Below are 22,594 nucleotides of genomic sequence, written 5' to 3' on the forward strand. Positions count from 1 at the left end.
TCAACCACTGCGCCACCAGGGAAGCAAGGTTTTTTTTTTAATTAAAGTGTAATTGATATATAATATTATATGTTACAGGTGTACAATAGAGTGATTCACAATTTTTAAAGGTTATACTACTTTTACAGTTATTATAAAATATTGTCTATGTTCCCCATGTTGTACAATATATCCTTGTAGCTTATTTTATACCTAACAGTTTGTACCTCTTCATCCCCTACCCCTGTATTGCCCCTCGCCCCTCCTTCTCCCCACTGGTAACCACTAGTTTGTTCTCTATATCTGTGAGTCTGCCTCTTTTTTGTTATATTCACTAGTTTGTTGTATTTTTTAGATTCCTCATATAAGTGATAGCATACAGTAGTTATCTTCTCTGTCTGACTTATTTCACTTAGCATTTTAACAGTTCCCTTCGTGATCTCGGGCTTTGGGCTGCACAAAGCCTAGTTAAGCCAGCCACATACCTCAGCCCTACCCTCGTGTCTTGATGGTGGTGTCAGCTCATCTGAGTAGAAGTGTTTTTATTTATTATAGTTTTTAATATACTTAAAAAGATTTGAACCAAACATTTGCAGCATGTGTCTAACAGAAAAATGTTCTGTTCTACATTTTTTCCCTTTAAACACGATTTTAAGTCTGGTTATAGTATTATATAGTCATTCTCAAATATACCCAAAACATGTAAAAACACAAAAACAAATCAATAATCCCGCTAACATTTTGCCAGTCTTTTTTCCTGTTAAAAAGTTGTTTTTTTTTTTTTTAATGGGACATGGTGTATGGAATTCTTTGTAACACATTTTTATTTCATGTAACCCTATTTTAGTAGCTACACAAATGTCATTTTCAGTGGCTGTGTGATATTCCATCAAATATATTTGTGTTGATTCATTCATAACTTATTCAGTTGATCTCGTTGTAATGAATGTTTAGAATCTTTGCAGTTTTTCCCTTTTATAAACAACTTTGGTACGGACAGAAGTGAACCTTTGAGTGCATTTCTAAGTGGAATTGCCAGCTCTGGGATTAGGTTCCATTCTCAGGTTTTGGATAGTTCTTACCAAGTTGCCTTCCAAGGATTTTAAACTCCCACCAACGAGCATCCTCTTCACATTGAAACCCACCCCTGGTTCTTCCCTCTTCATCCCCAAGAGAAGACAGTACCCTATGTACATTTCTGCCCATATCTGAATTTCCCACTTCTTTATTGAGAGTTTTTCTGTAATGAACCAAGGCTCTGGGTGCAAGGTCGAGAAGCTCTGCTGTAGGCAGACTGCTGTAAATTGTGTCCAAGTTTGGCTTAAAACCCTTTTCTTTGTTCCTCCGAAAAAGAACAAATCGCCTTTTTACTGAGTTTTGGCAGGAATAATAGGTAGTAAAATCCTGCTTGCTAGACACATTCAGGGCAAGGACAAAGACGCGGAATAGAAGTTGAGGTGTTAGTTTCCTTAATTATACAATGGGAGTCAGAGATTTTTAAATGGATGTCTTTAGCAGTGGCACACACTATTTCATTGTTTAGATGGTAATACAGATTTTGTATTTTAGTTCCAAGACCAGTGCCAGACCTCCTGGGGTCAAGTACCCACTCTGCCATTTACTGGGGAGCCTTGAGCAAGTCGCTTAACCTTTCTGTTCCTCCATTTCCTCATCAATAAAATGGAGATAACAGAACCCACCTCTTCGAGTAAGGAATAAATGGGTTAATACATGTACAGGATGTTGAATTGTTCTTGGCACATAATGAGAGATCCGTAATGGTTGCCTGTTGATGTTTTCATTCTCTGCCCAGATGAGCACTGAATGAGGTTTGGAGGACCTAGCTTTTGGTCTTGGATTTACTTGGACCTCTCTAGCTAAAATTGTCTCTCTTTTAAAATGACAGGTTAGATTAGGTGGTTTCTAAGATCTCTTCTAACTCGAGTGAAATGAAGGAGACAGTGAAGAGGAATCTTAGCAGGGACTGCTGTTTACTAACTCTTCCCACTGAGGGAAGACCGTGGCTTCAACAAGGGCTGGAGACAGAGACTGACCAGTTTTATCCCCCAAGGTTTCGTTCCCTCCCAGGTGGTGGCAAAATAAGATTGTATCTGGTTGTGGATTTTGCGGGTGGCTGGCCGGCTGGCGAGATGATGGGTCACTTAAAATTGTGCTGTGCATGCCTTCATTTTTTAGTGACTAATGAGACAAATTTATTCCAATGTATTGAGCCCCTATAATGCATAAAGCCCTCTTCAGACTTGGGAGTCGTGGCCTTGAACAGAACAGAGAAAGTCATCCTTGTGAAGCTTCCATTCTGGTGGGGAAGCCAGACAATCAACAAGGAATTAAATGTGATGAAAGGAGGTGAAAATGCAAGGAGGAAGAACTTAAAGCAGAGTGCTCAGGTGGAGTGTGGCGTGTAGGGGGCTCTTTTCAGATGGAATGATCAAAGGGAAGCCCTCCCTGAGGAAGTGACACTTGAGCAGAGAACCTGAAGGAGTGAAGGAGTGAGCCGTGTAGATATGTAAGGAAAGAACATTCTAGAACTAAGGACCAGCAAGTGCCTTGGGAGGAAAGTCACACATGCTACTTTGTAATCAGAAAATGAATCCATAAATGTTATTTATTTTTTAAAACAGACAAACTTTATTAATGTGTGAGGTTTTTTCCTCTTGGTATGGGAGCCAGTGAGGGGGGAGGCAAGGAGGACAGTGGTAGGAGCTGAGATAGCTGGGGGGTGCTCTCTAAGCCAAGGCAAAAGCTCCGTTTCCATTTTTTTCCTGAGTAAGATGGGAAGCCATTGGAGTGTTTTCAGCAGGAGTGAAATGATCTGTCTCACCTTTGAAGTCTCCTTCTGGTGCTGTGCCGGGAAGAGGCTGCTGGCGACTAGGGTGGTAACATTTGAGGAAGTAAGAAGTGATCCGATTTCAGACACAGTTTGAAAGCCGACCTAACAGGATTTGGTAACAGATTGGATGTGGGATATGAGGAAACAGTCAAGTACGACTCCCAGGGTTTTGGCTACAGCAACTGGATTGGTGAAGTTCCCACTTACTAAGATGGGGAAGACTTTAGGGAAGGAGCAGATTGAGAGGAGAAATCAAGCGTTTGGTTTTAGGCATAAATTTGAGATGCTTAACACATAGCCCAGTGGGCGTGTTGGCTGTGTTGAAAATGCAAGTCTAGGATTCAGGGGAGGGGATGGGACTGAAGATGTAGCTGTGAGAAGGGGAAAAAACAAAAAACAAAACCCTCAAACATTAATAAAATTTGTCTCTTTTCAAAGTAAATAACACTGACGCATTTTCTGATTACAAAGTACCGCATGTGACTTTCTTCCAGATTCTGAAAAGTTATCTCTGATCCTACCATCATTGGTGACTGTAGTTAACATTTGGATTATTTTCTTCCAGACTTCCAACCCCCAACCCCCTTTGTTTCTGTGTGTGTTTGTGTGTAAATATGAGTTTGTGTGTTTTAACTAAATTGAGATTATAATGCATTATATATATTGTTTTGTTTTCACTATACAACATATCCTGAGTATTTTTTCCTGTCACAAAATGTTATTAAAAAGCTTTTTAATAGCTGCTATTAACATTGTGTTCCATAGATTGGATGAAGGTTAACCTATTAAAGTAATCAGGGGAGGGGCTTTTGTAACTGTCACTACAATGAATATCTTAATGCATATCTCTAATTATTTTGCTAAAAGTGAAATTACTGAGCCAAAGAGCTAAATGTGTAATGCCCTGAACACTTTTTTTTTTAAAAAAGATCAGTTCAGGGCTTCCCTGGTGGCGCAGTGGTTGGGAGTCCGCCTGCCGATGCAGGGGACGCGGGTTCGTGCCCCGGTCCGGGAGGATCCCGCATGCCGCGGAGCGGCTGGGCCCGTGGGCCATGGCCGCTGGGCCTGCGCGTCCGGAGCCTGTGCTCGGCAACGGGAGAGGCCCGCATACCACAAAAAAAAAAAAAAAATTAAAAAAATTAAAAAAGATCAGTTCACTTAAAAAAAAATCAGGCCTTCTAAAAGGCTGCATAAAATTAAATATCCACTTTTAGTATATGGAGGGACCTACTTTATTACAGTTCATCAATTCTGGGCATTATAATAGGATTTGTTTTTCATTTGATGGCAGAAAAGCAAAATTTTATTTTGCATTTCCTGCTCCATTTTTATTACGTCTATATTTTGCAAAGTATCTGTTTATGTTCTTTGCCCATTTATTTTTTAATACTCTGTATATAATGACCATTAACTCTGTTGGAAACATTTATTCTCAGTTTTCTGATACCTCTTTAATTCTGCTTATGTTCTGTTTTGCTTTAACATGGTAGAGTTTTAAAAAATGTATGTAGCAGGGGACTTCCCTCGTGGTCCAGTGATTAAGACTCTGCGCTTCCAATGCAGGGGGCCAGGTTTGATCCCTGGTCAGGGAACCAAGATCCCACACGCTGCAACTAAGCTCGCGCGCTGCAGCTACTGAGCCTGCATGCTGTAGAGCCTGCACGCTGCAACTAGAGGAGCCCGTGTGCCTCAATGAAGACCCAGCATAACCAAAATAAATAAATAAAAATTTAAAAAAATTATGTAGTAAATTATCAGTGTTCCCTTTATGTTTTACTTTATGTTTAGAAACTCCTTACCTATCCCAAGATGCAATGAATAATTATTCATTTTTGCATTTGGAAGTTCTTAACATATGTGGAATTTATTTGGATATTTTATTTGAGCTGGAGAAGTAAGTTTAGTTTTTTCCAGTTGTGGTAGCCATATTATTTTTTAATAATCCATGATCTCCCCCACTGATTTTGAGTGCTACCTTTATGATATGTTGTTTGTTTATATATTGTGCTGTTTGGTTTTGCTTTTTGCTATTGTGACTAGGACTTGTTTTTCCCTATTTCCAGCCAGCTATTGCTGACACATAGATAAGCTAAGGAGTTTGTTTTCCAGTCATTTTACACAGTTAGTTCTCTTACTGTGTGAGTCTGTTTTCCAGTCATTTTACACAGTTAGTTCTCTTACTGTGTATTTCCAGTAGTTTTTCAGATGATTCTCTTGGATTTTCCAGGTAGAAAGTCTTATATGCCAAGATGATAATTTTGTTTTTTGTCTCTAATAGTGAGGGACTCTAATTGCACCATTTTGAATTTCCAGCACAATGTGAAATGAAGTATTGACAGCAGGGATCCTTGTCTGATTCCTCATTTGATAGTGACCATCGTTTTTTTTCTAGATGTCTCTACCTTAGTTGGAAGATGTCCCAGTCTTGTCCACCTAGACTTAAGGTATGTTTTTATTTAAGACCAAAAAATTTTTTTAAGATGAAAATTCATGATTGCTCACTGAATGAAGAAAGGATCTTAATATGTTGAATTGAAGGAACTAAGCGATAAACTATTCCTGCCTTCTCCATCTGGGATTGATGGCTAGATTTTGAATTTTTCCTTCTGTTACAGCGATAGTGTCATGCTGAAAAGTGACTGCTTTCCGGAATTTTTCCAGCTCAACTACCTCCAACACCTATCACTCAGTCGGTGCTATGACATAATACCTGAAACTTTACTGTAAGTACTTTTGTTTTCTAAAGCAAGCAGAGGGCAGGGACCAAAAGAGATGTCACTTGGTGGTAAAATCCATTATTAAGAGCAGATGTTTAAAACTTACTTAAACATCAAATTAGTGTACCACACACTGGTTAGGAAAGACTAGCAAAATAAAATAGAAAAACCGGGGCTTCCCTGGTGGCGCAGTGGTTGCGCGTCCGCCTGCCGATGCAGGGGAACCGGGTTCGCGCCCCGGTCTGGGAGGATCCCACATGCCGCGGAGCGGCTGGGCCCGTGGGCCATGGCCGCTGAGCCTGCGCGTCCGGAGCCTGTGCTCCGCAGCGGGAGAGGCCGCGGCAGAGGGAGGCCCGCATACCACAAAAAAAAAAAAAGAAAAACCAAGGCAAAATTTTTTGCTTAAAATGTCTAGTAAAGTTGAGTGGAGTGAGGTAGTTTACTAAACATTTATTTAGCTGTGAGTGAGTTTAAATATTAGAATACTGTACTAGTACTTGTGGAGAACTTACAAAAGCGGGAGAAGATAGCCTTTACTCCCAGGAAGCTCAGATTATATGGCGGGGTAGGCAGACCCAGTGTGTGTGCGTGTGTGCGTGCGTGCGTGCGTGCGTGTGTTTCTGAAACTTTTCAAGTCTACTAGAGTTGATTCCAAAAACCTTCATCTGAGCTTAGAGGAAAAATTCTGTAATCTTCTACTGGCGTCTGTCCTGGATGGTCAAGGAATGGAAAAAAATAAACAAAGTAGTAAGTATTGTTAAGAGTGATGCTCTCTTTGAAAAGGGGGGAGATTGAGATCCAGAAGAGTAAAGTAACTTACCCAAAGCTGAATAGTGAGTTGCTGGCTGAGCTGGGTCTGCATTCCAGGTCTCCTGGACACGTGCAAAGTAGACTGTATCTAATCTGGTAGCTGTTACAGGGATTAATTTTGTCCCTGCTCAGCATCTTCCACAAAATCAAGGCAGTGCAAACAAAAACAGAATCGGGTCCATCTTCCTTTTAAGAAGTGCTATACCCGAGTCATCCTGGAAATAACATCATCTCTGTAGTTTTAAGAAGTTTTCCTATATTTCAAAGGGCTGGAAAATTCTTCCCTGGTTCAAATATAAGTGTATAGCAGTTTTATTAAAAACCTCAAGAAGTAAGTATCTTGGATTTGGCCTGGTGCCCTTCTTTCTCATTCCAACCAGTATGCCCTGAATTAGGCTGCTGACCTCATTTAAACTCACTATCCATATGAAGGTAACCAAGCTTCTGGTTCCTACCAAAGAAAGGTGGTGAATTTGAACACAGATTTTATGTAGTCCTCAAATGACTGGTTTGGATCTTGTAAGTTAGTTTCAAGAATTAATGAATATAGCAGCACTGTTTACAGTAGCCAAGACATGGAAGCAACTTAAATGTCCATCAACAGATGAATGGATAAAGAAGATGAGATATATATATATATATATATATATATATATATATATATATATATATATATATATACACACACACATATACATACAATGAAATATTACTCAGCCATAAAAATGAATGAAATAATGCCATTTGCAGCAACATGGATGGACCTAAAGATTATCATACTAAGTAAAGTAAATCAGACAGAAAAAGGAAAATATCATGTGATATCACTTATATGTGGAATCTAAAAAAATGATACAAGTGATCTTATCTACAGAACAGAAATAGACTCACAGACATTGAAAACAAATTTATGGTTATCAAAGGGGAAAGGGCAGCGGGGGGAGAGATAAATTAGGAGTTTGGGATTAACAGATACACACCACTATATATAAAATAGATAAACAACAAGGACCTATATTCAGTATCTTGTAATATAGCACAGGGAACTATATTCAATATCTTATAATAACCTATAATGGAAAAGAATCTGAAAAAGAATATATGTATACATATATATAACTGAGTCACTTTGCTCTACACCAACACAACATTGTAAATCAACTATACTCCAATTTTTTAAAAATAATTTTTTTTAAAAAGAATTAATGAATAAATCAGATACTTCAGCTACATAGAGTTAACTAGAAGAATTAGGGAATCTGGTAATTACATTTTTTAATAAATCACTGTAATTAATCTTGGGCTCAGGGTCTGAGCGGGTATCTCATTTGGGAAAGCACTGCCTAAAAGGAATGCTAGTATTTAGTTTCAGGGCTCTCAGATGTTGGGGTCTCAATTCATATGCATGGAACTCTTATTAAAATCTCCTGCCACTTGAATTTTCTAGCATCCAGAACTCCTAGGAGCCTGCAGTGTCCACCCAAAAAGGTTTCTCTGTCAACCATTCTTTCCCATCCTTGCCATCTAGGCTTCAGCTTCATTGCCTGTGCAGCGCCCTGGAGTGCAGTGATCATTCTTTTTTGGTTGCTTTTCTCAGGAGAATCTATCCACGTGTCTTACTTTTGTTCTTTCTCTCCAGAGAGAAAGAGCTAAGCAGAGAATACCCAAATGCTTTCTCTTAGCCTCTCCTCTCTAGAGCAGAGGCTAAGGGGAGGCTGTGAGCCTTCACCTATTTTTATCCAGTGGGATGATAATGCTTGCATAGTAATATCTGCAGCAGTGTGAATCGATGGTTCAGAGCTTGGGCCTGAAGTCACAGACCTAGGTGTGAACCCTCACAGAATTGTTGTAACTGCTTTGTCTAAATATTGTCTCGAAATAAGGGAAACAGGGGCATCAGGTGTTTAGTGACAAGCCAGACCACCAGAATAGAGTGAGAACAGACAGAAGAAAGATGCAGTCCTTGAACTTTAAGGTAAAAGAGTATGTTTCTTTAGACATTCCATAGATAGTATACTGGTTTACCTTGTGAATCCATTAAGGTGAGTTTGCTAGTACCCTATCCTTAAAAGTTTCTCCAGATAAAATGTCTTGCCCTCCAATTTCAGTCACACTGGCGGCTGATGTCTGTGAAATGCATAGTAAGAATTCTAGGATCCTCAACAATAATTTCCAGAAAGTCATTTGTGCTAAAGAATTTTCATTTCTTATCTCAGAAGTGGGAAAATAAAAATTGAGTATGTTTCTTCTGTAATGATAATGCTTTAAAATACTTGGGAAACTGTAGGGTTTTTGTCTGCAGGACATACCCTCATTTTATTTATTCCCTTACTCCTTAATTGGTCTGATTTCCTTATATCCAAAAGTCCTTCTAATTATTCTGTATTTCTCATTCAAGTAAGAAATCCAAGCTGGAGATAGTAAAGTGATCTGAGATTAGGAGAGACTAAATAATAACTCCTGTAGGAGAATTTATAGTTGAGGAATTTAAGATTTTATAAGAAAAATGGGATTATGTAGAGGAGGTAAGCAGTGAACCTGTGAAAGGGTTTATAAATACCTTTTGTTTACTAACTAGAGACATTTTAAGACATCAGTGTCATTTTATACTTCTTAAGTTAGAAATCATGGCTCTTAAACTATTCATACCTATTTACTCTCCCTTCGTTGGCTTTTCAGTCTCTTACCTTGTAGTTTCAAAGAGATACTTGCATATGTGTTCTGCTGTGTTGTAGGTGATACACATACAAGAGGCTTGTTTTTTTGTTCTCCTTAAAATTTTAGAGACTTTCTGGTTTTTTGACTTGGGAATGATCATTCGTCCACCATCCCATCTTACACCGCTCACTTCTTACTCACATGTAAACACCTGAGTGTCTTCTTCTAAGTGTCTGGTGTAATTTCCTTCCTCACCAAGCTCTTTTGAAGTGCTGTTGCAAGAACATGTCCTCTTTTATCATCTGCCATCCCTCCTCACTCCCACCTATAGTTTCTTCTTTTAAATACTATCCACTGCAGAATGTCTTACAATTGGGCTAATCTGGAGATCGCAGAACCCGAATTCTCGTGGCTATGACAAAGTTCTCATACTCAGATTTCACATAAGAGGGATTTAAGTTTGGGGCAGGATTGCTATCATCTTCAGTGATAATAAGTATAAACACCTCTGTATACTGACCTTTCTTTACACTCCTGTTTCTTTTTTTTCTTTTTTTAAAAATAAGTTTATTTATTTATTTTTGGCTGCGTTGGGTCTTCGTTGCTGCGCGTGGGTTTTCTCTGTATACTGACCTTTCTTTACACTCCTGTTTCTTTTTTTTCTTTTTTTAAAAATAAGTTTATTTATTTTATTTTTGGCTGAGTTGGGTCTTCGTTGCTGCGCGTGGGTTTTCTCTAGTTGTGGTGAGCGGGGGCTACTCTTCGTTGTGGTGCATGGGCTTCTCATCGCGGTGGCTTCTCTTGTTGCGGAGCATGGGCTCTAGGCGCACAGGCTTCAGTAGCTGTGGCACGTGGGCTCGGTAGTTGTGGCTCACGGGCTCTAAGAGCGCAGGCTCAGTAGTTGTGGTGCACGGGCTTAGTTGCTCTGCTGCATGTGGGATCTTCCCGGACCAGGGCTCGATCCCTCATCCCCTGCCTTGGCAGGCGGATTCCTAACCACTGTGCCGCCAGGGAAGCCCCGTGCACTCCTGTTTCTGTTCCAGAGATTAGCTTACTTTATGAACAACAACAGTTTGTTCTCGCTGACTTTCTTTTCAGTCTGTTGTGACCTCTGGATCTTACCGCCCCCTTAGGAACACCAAGCATATTTATTTTACTTGGATAGTACTTTTATTTTCTAAATTACCCTTCCTCTTGTTTTCAGCTAATGTATATAAACACCTATGGGGTTTAAAACACTTTCTTGAATGTAGAATAAATATGCTTAGAGGGGGAGTGGGAAGAGCGGGAGAGCAGGTTTAGCAGTGAAGGGCCTAAGGCCAACAGAATGGTTTGAGTTCTGTAAACATGAGGAAGGTATCAAAGATTTTTGAGCATGGGAAGGACGTAGTCTGAGCTAGGCTTTACGAAGATGCCTTGGTCATTGGTATATACACTAAGCTGAAAGGAAGAAAGATTGGAGGCAAGGTGACAATTATTATCAGGAAGGTTTATTTTTTTAAGTAATCATTGGCAATATGAAAATGTAAAGGATGCTTCTAATTCTAGGTGATTGATGTGCTCATCAGTCTGCAGTGGGATTTTGTTGAAACTCCAAACTAAATATTCCCTTTCCTGAGACTTTGTACTGTGTGTCCCAACCTGGAGCACATACAGATCAGAGAGATGAATTTCTAAGCACACAGACCTGGGTTTAAAAAAAAGAATCATTACCAAAGAGTATTTACTTTGGGAAAACAGGCTCCCTTTTTTGTGGAACAGAATTTCACTCTTGACAGAGTTGTGTTTCACTTAATGTGAAATACCTAGGAAGAGGACTGCGATACATGTGACAGAAAAAAAAAATGGTAATACGTAGAGAAGTAAGATGTCTACTGTCTCTATCTGCACCCAACACATAACCTTAAAATATCGTCGTGAAGTCAGTTAGGTTTCATCACATGTAATGGACTTGTTGAGTATTAACCATTATTTAGAAGTTATCGGCTCTGCTCACAGCTCCTTTTGAGAGGGCGAGCCTAGTTCAAATAAAGGTCAAGTCCATATCCTTAAGTTGCATGTAACCTTTGGTGACTCCATCTGATGCCACAGTAAAACATTTACTTTTACCACCACTAGCTTGCTGGCTTCTCCTCACAACACGGTGACACTTTTCAGTCTAAACCAAGAATGGAGAAAGGAAGAAAATATGGTTGGACTTTAAATAAACCTTGGAGTTTTCCAGTAATTAGAAATTCAACAAAATGCACCTGTGTGTTTCCTTACGCTGTGTTGCCCAAGCTATGGACTGTGCTTTGTGGTTTGATTCACCTTTACAATTTTCTCAAATCACTGATTGCAAATTATGTCTTCAGTTTGCATTTTATAAAATATAATACAAATTGTAAAAAGTGGGTCATGTTACTCTAGGGGAACAGTTACCATAGATACTGCTACTCTGAAAGTCTCTCTCTTCCTTTCCAGTGAACTCGGAGAAATTCCCACACTAAAAACACTACAAGTCTTTGGAATCGTGCCAGACAGTACCCTTCAACTATTAAAGGAAGCCCTTCCTCATCTACAAATTAATTGTTCCCCTTTCACCACCATCGCCAGGCCAACCACAGGCAACAAAAAGAACCAGGAGATATGGGGCATCAGATGCCGACTGACACTGCAGAAGCCCAGTTGTCTATGAAGTTATCTATTGCAGGATGGTGTCTCCTCTTTTCTTTGAACAGGGAAAGTAGGCAGGAAGCCCAATTGTGGAGAGCTCAGCTATTTTTATTCTTGGTTTTCTCTTGCCTTCATTCTCCAAGTATATTAGAGAACCGTTGGAGGGAGAAAGCTATGAAGTGTTGCTTTTGAAAAATGACTATGAAAGCTTTTATCACTGCTATATCCTTAAGAGCCTAAGCTGTATGCCTTTTGAAATTTTAGGAGAGTGAGCCTATAATTTCAAGATACCTTAAAGAGCAAACTTTGAGCCACCTCTTCCAAGTGCCCTTCTTATTAAATCTATTTAGAATCAAGCTTAAAAATCACCATCAGCAAATCATTTTCATAGCCTATATGGCAATTGAACTTTCTTCTATTTAATTTTTCAGTACTGCTTTATAAGACGTAGGTTGCAAAAAATAATAAGCTATTTGTATTGTAAGCTGAACAGAATGAGAAACATAGATTTGCGGCAGTCTGCTGAGGATAGAAAGAAAAATACACATTTCAGCTTTGCCTTTAGATTTGCAATTAGGTATACGGAAACAAAGAGCCCCAGGTCATTCACCTTAAAACCTAAATAAAAAAACAACCGGCCAACCAGAGGTATAGAATTAGTTAGAATTTACAGGCTCAAGAGGCAATTTTCTATGACAGGTTAACCTGGGGGATCCTCTAATGCACATTAATGAAGTCTCCTTTATGTACTGTGTTCCCAGCATTCTCAATTAGCTGAGGAAATTTAATTGTGGACTTCTGACTTTATGATCAAATTATGTTCACATAGGTTCTTTAGCTTTTAAAGTGACATGCTTTGTTTTAGAAAGGTGGTAGGAACCAGTCAGTCTCTAATTCTTAAAATGGATGGAATGCTGAACTGAGTTTACCTGTTGTTTTCCTTTATCACTGAGGTTCTTGAGTTAGTTTTGTATTACTCTGGAATCAAGTATTTTAAATTATCCTTTTTCTTTTAAATGGCCTCCCACAATGATTGAAACAACCCATTTTATAAGGTTACTGGACCGAGAGTTCCCTAAGAAGAACCGCATGTTCCTTTCAATCAGAAATACACAGCAGAAGCACGTGTATGTTCCACGCAGTTTCAGAGCAGTTAGCATAGCTGGCACCTGCATAAACGTTAAGGCTCAGGTGTTGAACCTTTTGATGGCATCAGTGATTTTTTTTTTTTTTAATGATACATGGAAGCAAAAGGATTAAATTCTACTTTAAAAAACACAAAACACTAATTTCTTATTTAAATTGATGACCTCCCCATATGTTCAAAATGGAACAAAAAGCCCAAACTCATCATTTCTATTAACATTGCTTTTTCTAAATCAGATTTTTCAAATGTTAGAAACAATGGTATGAAGTGCCCTTATCTGCTCAGACCTAAGGAAGAACATTTTAAAGTAGTGTTATACAGGAAATGATTAGGTTTCAATTCCATAGTAGTTAAAATGTGCTAAATACTACTTGAAATTATTGTTTACAGATTAGTGACAAGGGCTGGAGGTAGGATCCGGTTGGCCTCTGACTTCCGGATGCCCTCAGACATACAGTACTTCCAAACTCAAGTCCAGCCGTAAGCTACTTTGCTAACATGTCAGAGTAATCTGTATTTTTGTATGGGATTTCTACTTTTATAGACTTGTTTTAAAATAAAACACATTTTTATAAAAATGAATACTTCAGCTAAGTTGTATTCCTTTTTTCTTTCTTAAGTACTCTGGTTAAAATGAACATTTGGTATGGTGTGGGATTTGTCTCAGCCCTCTGAATAAGGCACTTTAAAACAAGCCTTAGGGCTTCCCTTGTGGCGCAGTGGTTAAGAATCTGCCTGCCAATGCAGGGTACACAGGTTCGAGCCCTGGTCCGGGAAGATCCCACATGCCACGGAGCAAATAAGCCCGTGCGCCACAACTACTGAGCCTGTGCTCTAGAGCCCGCGAGCCGCACCTACTGAGCCGGCGCACCTAGAGCCTGTGCTCCGCAACAACGGAAGCCACCACGATGAGAAGCCCGCACACCGCAACGAAGAGTAGCCCCCACTCGCCGCAACTAGAGAAAGCCCGCGCACAGCAAAGAAGACCCAACACAGCCAAAAAACTAAAAACAAACAAAAGTTCCGTTTTTTAAAAAAAAATGAAAAAATAAGCCCTAACATGGTCCCTTTTTGCCCTATCTACTTCATGTGTTGTCAAATTAAAATGTTTATAATTCTTTGACAAGGGGCTGAATATACAGGCTTGTTATGGTTAAAGTACCTCTCAAAGTATTAACATGTTTATAAAACATTTGAGATTTAAGTGATAAATATGATAAGTACTATCAATAAAAGTCAGCTAGTAGCACTTTTTAAATACAGACTTGATCAGCTTATACTGTGTATTTTACTCTCATTAGGAAACTCTTTGAATAGTTCACCCTATACCCAGAGATCTTCTAGGAATTAATTCCTTTTGAACTCGTCCATTCAAATGGTAGAACGGTGATTCTTCCTAATTATTACCCAGTTTTGCTGCTTTTTTGATATTATCAGTACTGTTTCCTTTTTTGTTTTTAATTATAAAAAATGTCAAATGCAAAAGATAGAGAAGATGATGAACCTCATTATCCACTTTCAAAGGTCATTAACTCATGGCCAATCTCATTTCATCCATCTATCTCCCCCACCCCACGCGTACCACACACAGGCTCACAGATTATTTTGATGCAAAACCCAGAACTCTGACTTCATAAATAGTTCAGTATCTACCTCTAAAAGATATCCTCCTGAATTAATTCTGAAACATTACATATCAAGATGGTGTTGAAAGAACCCTAGCTGTTGGAAGTGTTTTCTTACATGGGTTTGTTTTGATCAGGCTCCAAACATGGTCCATACATTGCATTTGGTTGACATTGACATTTCCTTAAGTCTCTTAGTCTTAAGAGTTCCCCTTCTTTATTATCCTTACAATTTATTTACTGAAGAAACTAGGTTGTTTGTCCAGTGTTCCACATTCTGGACTTTGCAGATGTGATCAGTCCCTGGAATAATGTTTAACAGGTTAATCTGTCCCCTATTTCCATACACTGGTAGTTAGATCTAGCAGCAAAAAGCTCCTAACCAAGAGTGATTTTGCTACCCGAGAGACATTTGGTAACATCTGAAAACAGTTTTGGTTGTCACAAGTAGAGAGGCACTGCTGGCATCTAGCAGTTGTATACCAAGGATGCTGCTATCCATCCTACAATATCTAGGACAGCTCCCCACAATAAAGAATTATCTGATCCAAAACCTCAAGTGTCAGTGTTGAGAGACCCTGATCTAGAGGCTTTGCCTATCAATGTTTTTTGTTTTAGCAAGGAGATATTTGATAGGTAGTATTAGTCTTCCTTCAAGAGGCACATAACATCTGTCATTCTTTTTATGATATTAACATCTGCCTATGGCCCTTGATTTTTCTCCTATACCCTAGCCGCAAGTTCCCAAGCTATTATGTAAAGTCTGGCCAAATGCAAAATTTCTCTTTCTGGGTAACGTGACTTATGTCCCTTCTATCATGGTGAACTCAATTACAATCCAACACTGACTAACGATGTACAATGTAGAGGACGGGGGAGGTACAGAGCATGAGGAAAGGCACTAAGTAGTACAGGAAAACTAGAAAGAAACACCTTTCCACTGGATACCCTAACCTTGGAATAAACAAAAAAGGCAACCTCCTCTCTCCCATCCCCACCTGGCCAAATGTCCCAGGAAGTCAAAAAGCTCTCTTCACCAAGAGGTTAGCTCCTTACAATACAGGTTGAAGCACTAAAGCCTATATTAAACTTATTTTATGGATTTCTTTTCTTTAATATTTATTTTTACTTTTTAGGGAATCTAAATATCAAAATGCTGATATTTTGGTATTTCTTAAGCCAAATATCAAAATATCTACCTTGCACATTTGAGCATTAAGATCACTATATTTTAAGGTCTTCAGATGGCGGGGGGGGGGTTGTGATTGATGGAGACAGTAAGGCAGGCTTTTTCCATAGCCATACATTTTAAAATTAATAGGCACACAGGAATGTATCATATCCCAACCATTACCATGCATTTATATTGTCTTTTAAACAAAAACTGGCCATAGTCATTTACATTGGCTTTTTAAAAATTTTTATTTTTTATACAGCAGGTTCTTATTGGTTATCTATTTTATACATATTGGTGTATATTACATTGGCTTTTAAAATGCGTTTTTACTCAAAACTATTTACTCATGTAAAGTGGATAATCCACAACCCATTTAAAAGACTAATGGAAATACTTAAAAGATTAATATTGGGCTGGCCAAAAGGTTTGTTCGGTTTTTTCCATAAGATGGCTCTAGTAGCACTTAGTTGTCTTAACATCATTTGAAACAATTTTGTTAGACTGCAGGCGAGCTGTCACATTACCATGCATTTTAAAAAAGACATCAAAATTGGTGAATTTTTGTGTAGGCATTTTTATACTGAAGATGGAAGAAAAGAAGCAGTATTTTCGGCATATTAGGCTTTATTATTTCAAGAAAGGTAAAAACGCAACTGAAATGCAAAAAAACATTTGCACAGTGTATGGAGAAGGTGCTGTGACTGATCGAATGTGTCAAAAGTGTTTTGCAAAGTTTCGTGCTGGAGATTTCTCACTGGACGATGCTCCATGGTCAGGTAGACCAGTTGAAGGTGACAGTGATCAAATCGAGACATTAACTGAAAACAATGAATGTTATACGGCACAAGAGATAGCTGACGTACTCAAAATATCCAAATCAAGTGTTGAAACTCATTTGCACCAGCTTGGTTACGTTCATCGCTTTGACGTTTCGGTTCCACATATGGGAAAAAAAACCTTATAGACCCTATTTCCACATGCAATTTTCTACAGAAATGTAATGAAAACATTCCATTTTTAAAACAAATTGTGACAGGTGATGAAAAGTGGATACTGTACAATAATATGGAACAGAAGAGATCGTGGGGGAAACGAACCACCGGCAACCACACCAAAGGCCGGTCTTCATCCAAAGGTGATGTTGTGTATATGGTGGGATTGGAAGGGAGTCCTCTATGAGGAGCTCCTTCCAGAAAACCAAATGATTAATTCCAACAAGTACTGCTCCCAATTAGACCAACTGAAAGCAGCACTCGAAAAGCATCCAGAATTAGTCAACATGGGCTTCCCTGGTGGCGCAGTGGTTGGGAGTCCGCCTGCCGATGCAGGGGACGCGGGTTGTTAGTCAACAGAAAACGCATAATCTTCCATCAGAATAACACAAGACTGCATGTCTCTTTCATGACCAGGCAAAAACTGTTACAGCTTGGCTGGGAAGTTCTGATTCACCTGCTGTATTCACCAGACATTGCACCTTCGGATTTCCATTTATTTCAGTCTTTAAAAAATTCTCTCAATGGAAAAAATTTCCATTCCTGGGAGACTGTAAAAGGCAACTGGAACAGTTCTTTGCTCAAAAAGATAAAAAGTTCTTGGTGAAAATGAAAAATGTGTCTTTATTTTTACTTAAAAACCGAAGGCACTTTTTGGTCAACCTAATAGAATGATTTTGTGAAGAATCATTTCATCAAGAAATGATGTTCTGGACTTCCCTGGTGGCGCAGTGGTTAAGAATCCGCCTGCCAATGCAGGGGACACGGGTTCGAGCCCTGGTCCGGGAAGATCCCACATGCCGTGGAGCAACTAAGCCCGTGTGTCACAACTACTGAGCCTAGGCTCTAGAGCCCGCAAGCCACAACTACTGAGCCCGCGTGCCACAACTACTGAAGCCCGCGCACCTAGAGCCCATGCTCCGCAACGAGAAGCCACCGCAATGAGAAGCCCGCACACCGCAACGAAGAAGAGCCCCCGGCTCGCTGCAACTAGAGAAAGCCCGCACGCAGCAACAAAGACCCAACGCAGCCAAAAATAAATTTTTAAAAAAATTTTTTAAAAATAAAAAATAAAATTTTTAAAAAACGGTTTGTAAAAACCTGTTTCTCAAATACTGTCCTACTTACTTCAACTATCCATACATCACCCCCCAACACACACACAGTCTCCCTAAGAATGTTGTTTCAGCAGAGTAAAACCATTATTTATTATCATAATAGGCAATTTCTTCTCTAGCTATGCCAGTTTTCAAGTATTCATTGGGAGAAGGTACAAATCAGAACTCATAATCCCTACTCCCAGTGAGCTCACAATCTACTGGTATAAAAAGCTGTGTACTGTTCAGATAGATCTCTTCAACAGTCTTCAGGATCCCAAGTTTTGAAAAATTTTTTTTAACGATGTTTGATTTTTTTTTAAATGGGAGAACAAAATTATTTATAATCCATGCCTTTGCTATCCTATAAAATATTCAAATTAACACTTAAAACATTCTTTCCTATTTTTTCCTTTTAGCTCCTCCTTGGTTAGTCAGTAATTTTCCAAAAATTTTATCATAAAATAAAGCCCATGACACTTAAAAAAATACTCTTTATACCTTCCTTCATGTAGAAAACTTACATAAGCCTTCTTATTGACTTACAGTACACTAATCCTTCATGGTTATTTTTAATGCTAACAAGAATAAATTACATTTGAAATAAACAATTCCTCTTTCTAGTTCAGCAGTTCATGTAATATGATTTACTAGGGCCATGAATATAAATACATATGGAGCATCAAAAATATTAACTCAAAATTATCTGAAGAGTTTACATTTACCAAGAAGCACTGTGTCACATTAGCAGTGAATGAAGTCAAAGCGCACAGAGTAATACATAGCAGTGGGGAAAAAACTCTTGAAACATAACATTTTGGGGAAATCTGGTTTTCAAATAATGACCCATAAGAGCTAAAGAAATGAACTAAAAAATAAAAGATAACAATGGTTTAATTTTATTCACATGTAGTTGCCATGAAAAGGTTAACCCATGCATAAAAACATTTTTGCTATTGAAACATCCTTTGCCTCTCATCATCTCTTACAAATAAATCCCCACCACAGAGCAGAAATGTTAGAAGTTATATCACAAATGAAGCACATTAAGTATATTTAAAACCTTTAAAATATGGCTTATGAACAATTTTACATAGCAGGTTACCTATTAATATGTTACATATTCAACAGATCTCTGTTACCATTTTGGACAATCAGATTTCCTTGATATTAAAGATGGAGTTGGCTTTTTTGTCAAAAAGGTATTTTAAACCTGTTAGGGAGTTTCTATAGTGTGGAATTTCACTTCTCTCTAAGGTGGCATCTTAAGTATATCATTTTTAAATCAAACAAGAAATTAGATCCATCTCTGGGAAAACACCGATTTTTATTGTATGCATCACGTAAACTCCTTGCTATTAGTGTCTATGCAGATACTCTTAACTAAGGAAAAACAAAACAGATTCTTGTTCTGGATATACAACAAAACCCAGATTATCTTTGTATAGTAACATTTATATAAAAATTTTGACAAGAACATGATAAATGTTGCCAGAACTAAGAGCACTCAATTTGATTATAATACATCCTAGCTTTCACAGAACTTACTTTTGAGCTCACTAGACTCAAGTTCTATACGATAGAGTCCGTTAACTTTACCAATGTATATCTAGCACCTGACACAGTACATGGCACAGAGTGGGTATTCAATAAATATTTCAGTGATTGAAGAAAAGCTTTTAACAGCAAGTGAAAAAAAAAATACAACTTTGAATAACTGGAATGAGAATACCAATTGTCTCATGATGCAGCAAGAGGTACTTTCTGTGATAATTCTAGAATTACTTATAAGTAGATCAGGAATTAGGTAAAGAAACTGTCATAACAGGAAAAAAAGAAAAGCCATAACATTTTATCCTCCAAAGCTAATGTGTAAAACTTGGAATATGAGTTAGGTGAAAACTACCATAATAATAAGTAAGGCAATTCCAAAACTAAAGTGTTTTGCATATTTATTAAATAATCCATTTTCTTTCTGACAATACTCCTACACTAGATGAAAATATTTTTTAAAGGTTTTACCAAACTCCTAATAGAATATGTCTAATTAGTTCATCCTTTTAGTCTTTGAATCCATGTTAGATAGTCGTAAATAAGGAAGAACTTTATTAGACACTCAAATCATTAAAAAACAAATTACCTAAGACCTAAAATAGTTATTGGATAATTAATACATTTGAAAACGGTGTCATGATTTTGTCCAGATATATTTCACCCAGCATTGTCAAAATTAACCTGACAGTCAATTAAATGAAAACATCTATAATTTCAAAAATGATTGTTTGAATTTTTTAAATCAATAGTCATAACAATATCATTGTGCTCTGAAATTAGAAAACTCTTAGCATATAAAAAACACATTTACCTACTTCAATTAGGTCAATGTCAGGATTTATCAAAATTCTCCATCATCAAATCTTTTAAAAAATCTTGACTTTTAGGTACTATAAAAAAATACTAATCAAATGAGATGTGTTTGGTCTGACCAATTCCACAAAGTTAGGAGGAAAAGGAAGGAAAAAAAGCTTGTACAGTTAAATTTCAAATCCTAAACATTTAATCTTTTATTGGAGCCTACCTCTCTAAATTTAAAGATATCAGCACTCTTGGAAACCAACTGTAAGCAATATAGAAATTTCACTGGTATGAATTCTAATCAATTTAGTCCATCCATTTTCTTACACAGTGAATATCTTTTCCATCAGAATCCAACAGAAGAATAATACAAATCTCACTTTCTTGATCACCTTTGAGCCCAAGGCCAACCAGTCTCAACAATAACCAAAAAATGTAGCCTTATGACTGGCAGTCTGTTTCCACAGTAAAACTATTTTTTCCAGTAATCAAAATTGTCATCTGAGGAAATCCTTCACTGTTCTAGAAGGACAGTTCGAAGCTCATCTTCTTTATTGATCAACATTGAAGCAATTGCTCCGTCATTAAACTCAAAGGAAGTTCCTCCATCTACAACCATGCAGGCATCCCAACAACGAGAACGAACACAAACCCTAAGCAGAAAGAAACATCTCATTAAATATTAACACTTTTCTTAATCCTAAATTAGTTTCTTTAAAGCACTTCCTTTTCATCTAAACTGGCAGATAGATCAGTTGGCCTTGATTTTAAAAATCAAGTTGCTCTTTGGTTTGAGAGACTTAGTGACTATGTGAATACATAGGTACATTATCAAAAAAATCTCAAAACTTAAATGTTCAGGAGAGCTCCATTCACCCACACATGTATCAGTGAACAAGTTCAGATGGAATTCATAGGCTTTTGAATGTTGAGTTATTACCATTACAAGTATTTTAAGTAGTGAGCACGAATGTAACTATTTTCATATAAAATTTTTATTTACGTACAACATACAGAAAAGGCACAAATTATTAGGGTACAGCTCAATGAACACACTTGCGTAATCAACACCCAAATTAGGAACTGAATGTTACCCAGCTCCCCAGAAGCTCCCTCACTGCTCTTACTCCCATCTCCCAGTCTCTACCCCCAGCCCCTCCTTCCCAAGCATATCCACTATCTTAACTTCAATCACCATAGTAGTAATAGTTTTGCCTATTCTTGAACTTTATATAAATGGAAGAACACAATAGGTATGCCTGTGTCTGGCTTCTTTTGCTCAATAACATGTTTGTGAAATCATCCATGTTATTACCTGTAGCAGCCGTGTGTTCATTTTCATTGCTGTCTGAAAACACTTGCATTGTACAAAAATACCCAAATTTAAGTATTTCTTCTACTATTCATGGACATTTGGGTTTTTACCTATTGGGAATAGTGCTACTATGAATATTCTTGAGCATGTCTTTTGGTGCACACATTTCTTGTCAGTGTATACATTTCTGCTGGATATATATCTTGGAGCAGAATTACTGGGTCACTGCATGCACTATATTCAGCTTTGGTAGGTAACTGCCAAACAAGTTTCCAAACTATTCCTAATGGTAGTACATAAAAGTTCCACTTAATCCACCTTATCAACAACTGGTATTTTAGCTATTCTGGTGTGTGTGGTATCATATTATGTAGTTTTAATTTATATTTCTCAGATGAATAATAAGGTCAAGGATATTTTTCCATATACTTATCAGCCATTTGGATATTCTCTTTTGTGAAATGCCTGTCCATGACTTTTGGCCATTTTTCTACTGGGTTGCCTGTCTTTTTCTTATTGACTTGTAGGAATTTAAAAAATATATTCTGGATATGAGTCCATTGCTAGCCTATCTCACTCTGTGGCTTGCCTTTTTATTTTCTTAATGGTGTCTTGATTAACAAAAGTTCTTAACTCTAATGTAGTTCAATTTATCAATCTTGTTGCTAAGAAATATTTTCCAACCACCAAAGTCATAAAGCTATTCTCCTACTTATATGAGCAAACATTTAAATGAATCTTTATAGTTTCACCCAAACTGAGTATAGATTCGTTGATTAATCAAAATTAACTCTCAAATAATAAAGTGATTTTTAAGTATGACAAGTTTCCTTTTTTGTGTCTTTCCTGGAAAAATTCAGTTGTGTATTTTCAAAAACCTATATGCACACTATAAGCAGCAATTTGTAATTAAACTGTTCTTTGCTTTCCATGAGATAGATGACAGTTTTTCAGAATTATAGCAGGTTTTCTTGTTAGTTTGGAAAAGTGGGCAACCTTTACAAAATAAGAAATTACAAACATTTCTGTATATCCTCTTCCCCTCAAAAAAAAAAAAATCCAAGGCAAATTTAATAGATGTGGGGAGGGGGGGATTCACTTTTAGGGAAAAGCTGAAAGCAATGAATCCTACTCTAAAGTTATATTGCTGTACAGGTTAGACTTTGTATGAATGCATGTCCTGCTTTTATGCCACAGCATATGAAAAAAAAAGTTG

The 22,594-nt window shown here is 37.7% G+C and overlaps 2 protein-coding genes across 3 annotated transcripts in view; one reads left to right on the plus strand and one right to left on the minus strand.

Annotated features, from left to right (window-relative positions):
- The first annotated feature begins 2,218 nt into the window (after positions 1-2,218).
- Positions 2,219-13,355, plus strand: SKP2 (S-phase kinase associated protein 2). Its single transcript, XM_055086883.1, has 4 exons — positions 2,219-2,346; positions 5,161-5,274; positions 5,446-5,553; positions 11,479-13,355. Exons 1-4 carry the CDS (start codon positions 2,219-2,221, stop codon positions 11,690-11,692), a joined length of 564 nt encoding a protein of 187 aa, XP_054942858.1. The 3' UTR covers positions 11,693-13,355.
- Positions 13,356-18,332: 4,977 nt separating this feature from the next.
- Positions 18,333-22,594, minus strand: part of NADK2 (NAD kinase 2, mitochondrial) — a 46,383-nt gene continuing 42,121 nt past the window's right edge. For both annotated transcript variants that reach the window (XM_024124079.3, XM_007111459.4), the window contains one exon: positions 18,333-20,716. In XM_024124079.3, coding sequence (XP_023979847.1) covers positions 20,578-20,716 — 139 coding nt within the window. In that variant the 3' untranslated portion in view covers positions 18,333-20,577. The remainder of the gene's footprint in view (positions 20,717-22,594) is intronic.

This window comes from Physeter macrocephalus, chromosome 8 (assembly GCF_002837175.3).
Source record: "Physeter macrocephalus isolate SW-GA chromosome 8, ASM283717v5, whole genome shotgun sequence".
Classification (NCBI taxonomy): Eukaryota; Metazoa; Chordata; class Mammalia; order Artiodactyla; family Physeteridae; genus Physeter; species Physeter macrocephalus.

Bases quoted from the DNA above. Each gene is read 5' to 3' on its own strand.
- SKP2 (XM_055086883.1), top strand. From the start codon at position 2,219: ATGCATAAAGCCCTCTTCAGACTTGGGAGTCGTGGCCTTGAACAGAAC. The intron at 5,275-5,445 runs GTATGTTTTTAT...CTTCTGTTACAG, and splicing joins CTTGTCCACCTAGACTTAAG to CGATAGTGTCATGCTGAAAA. The intron at 5,554-11,478 runs GTAAGTACTTTT...CTTCCTTTCCAG, and splicing joins ATAATACCTGAAACTTTACT to TGAACTCGGAGAAATTCCCA.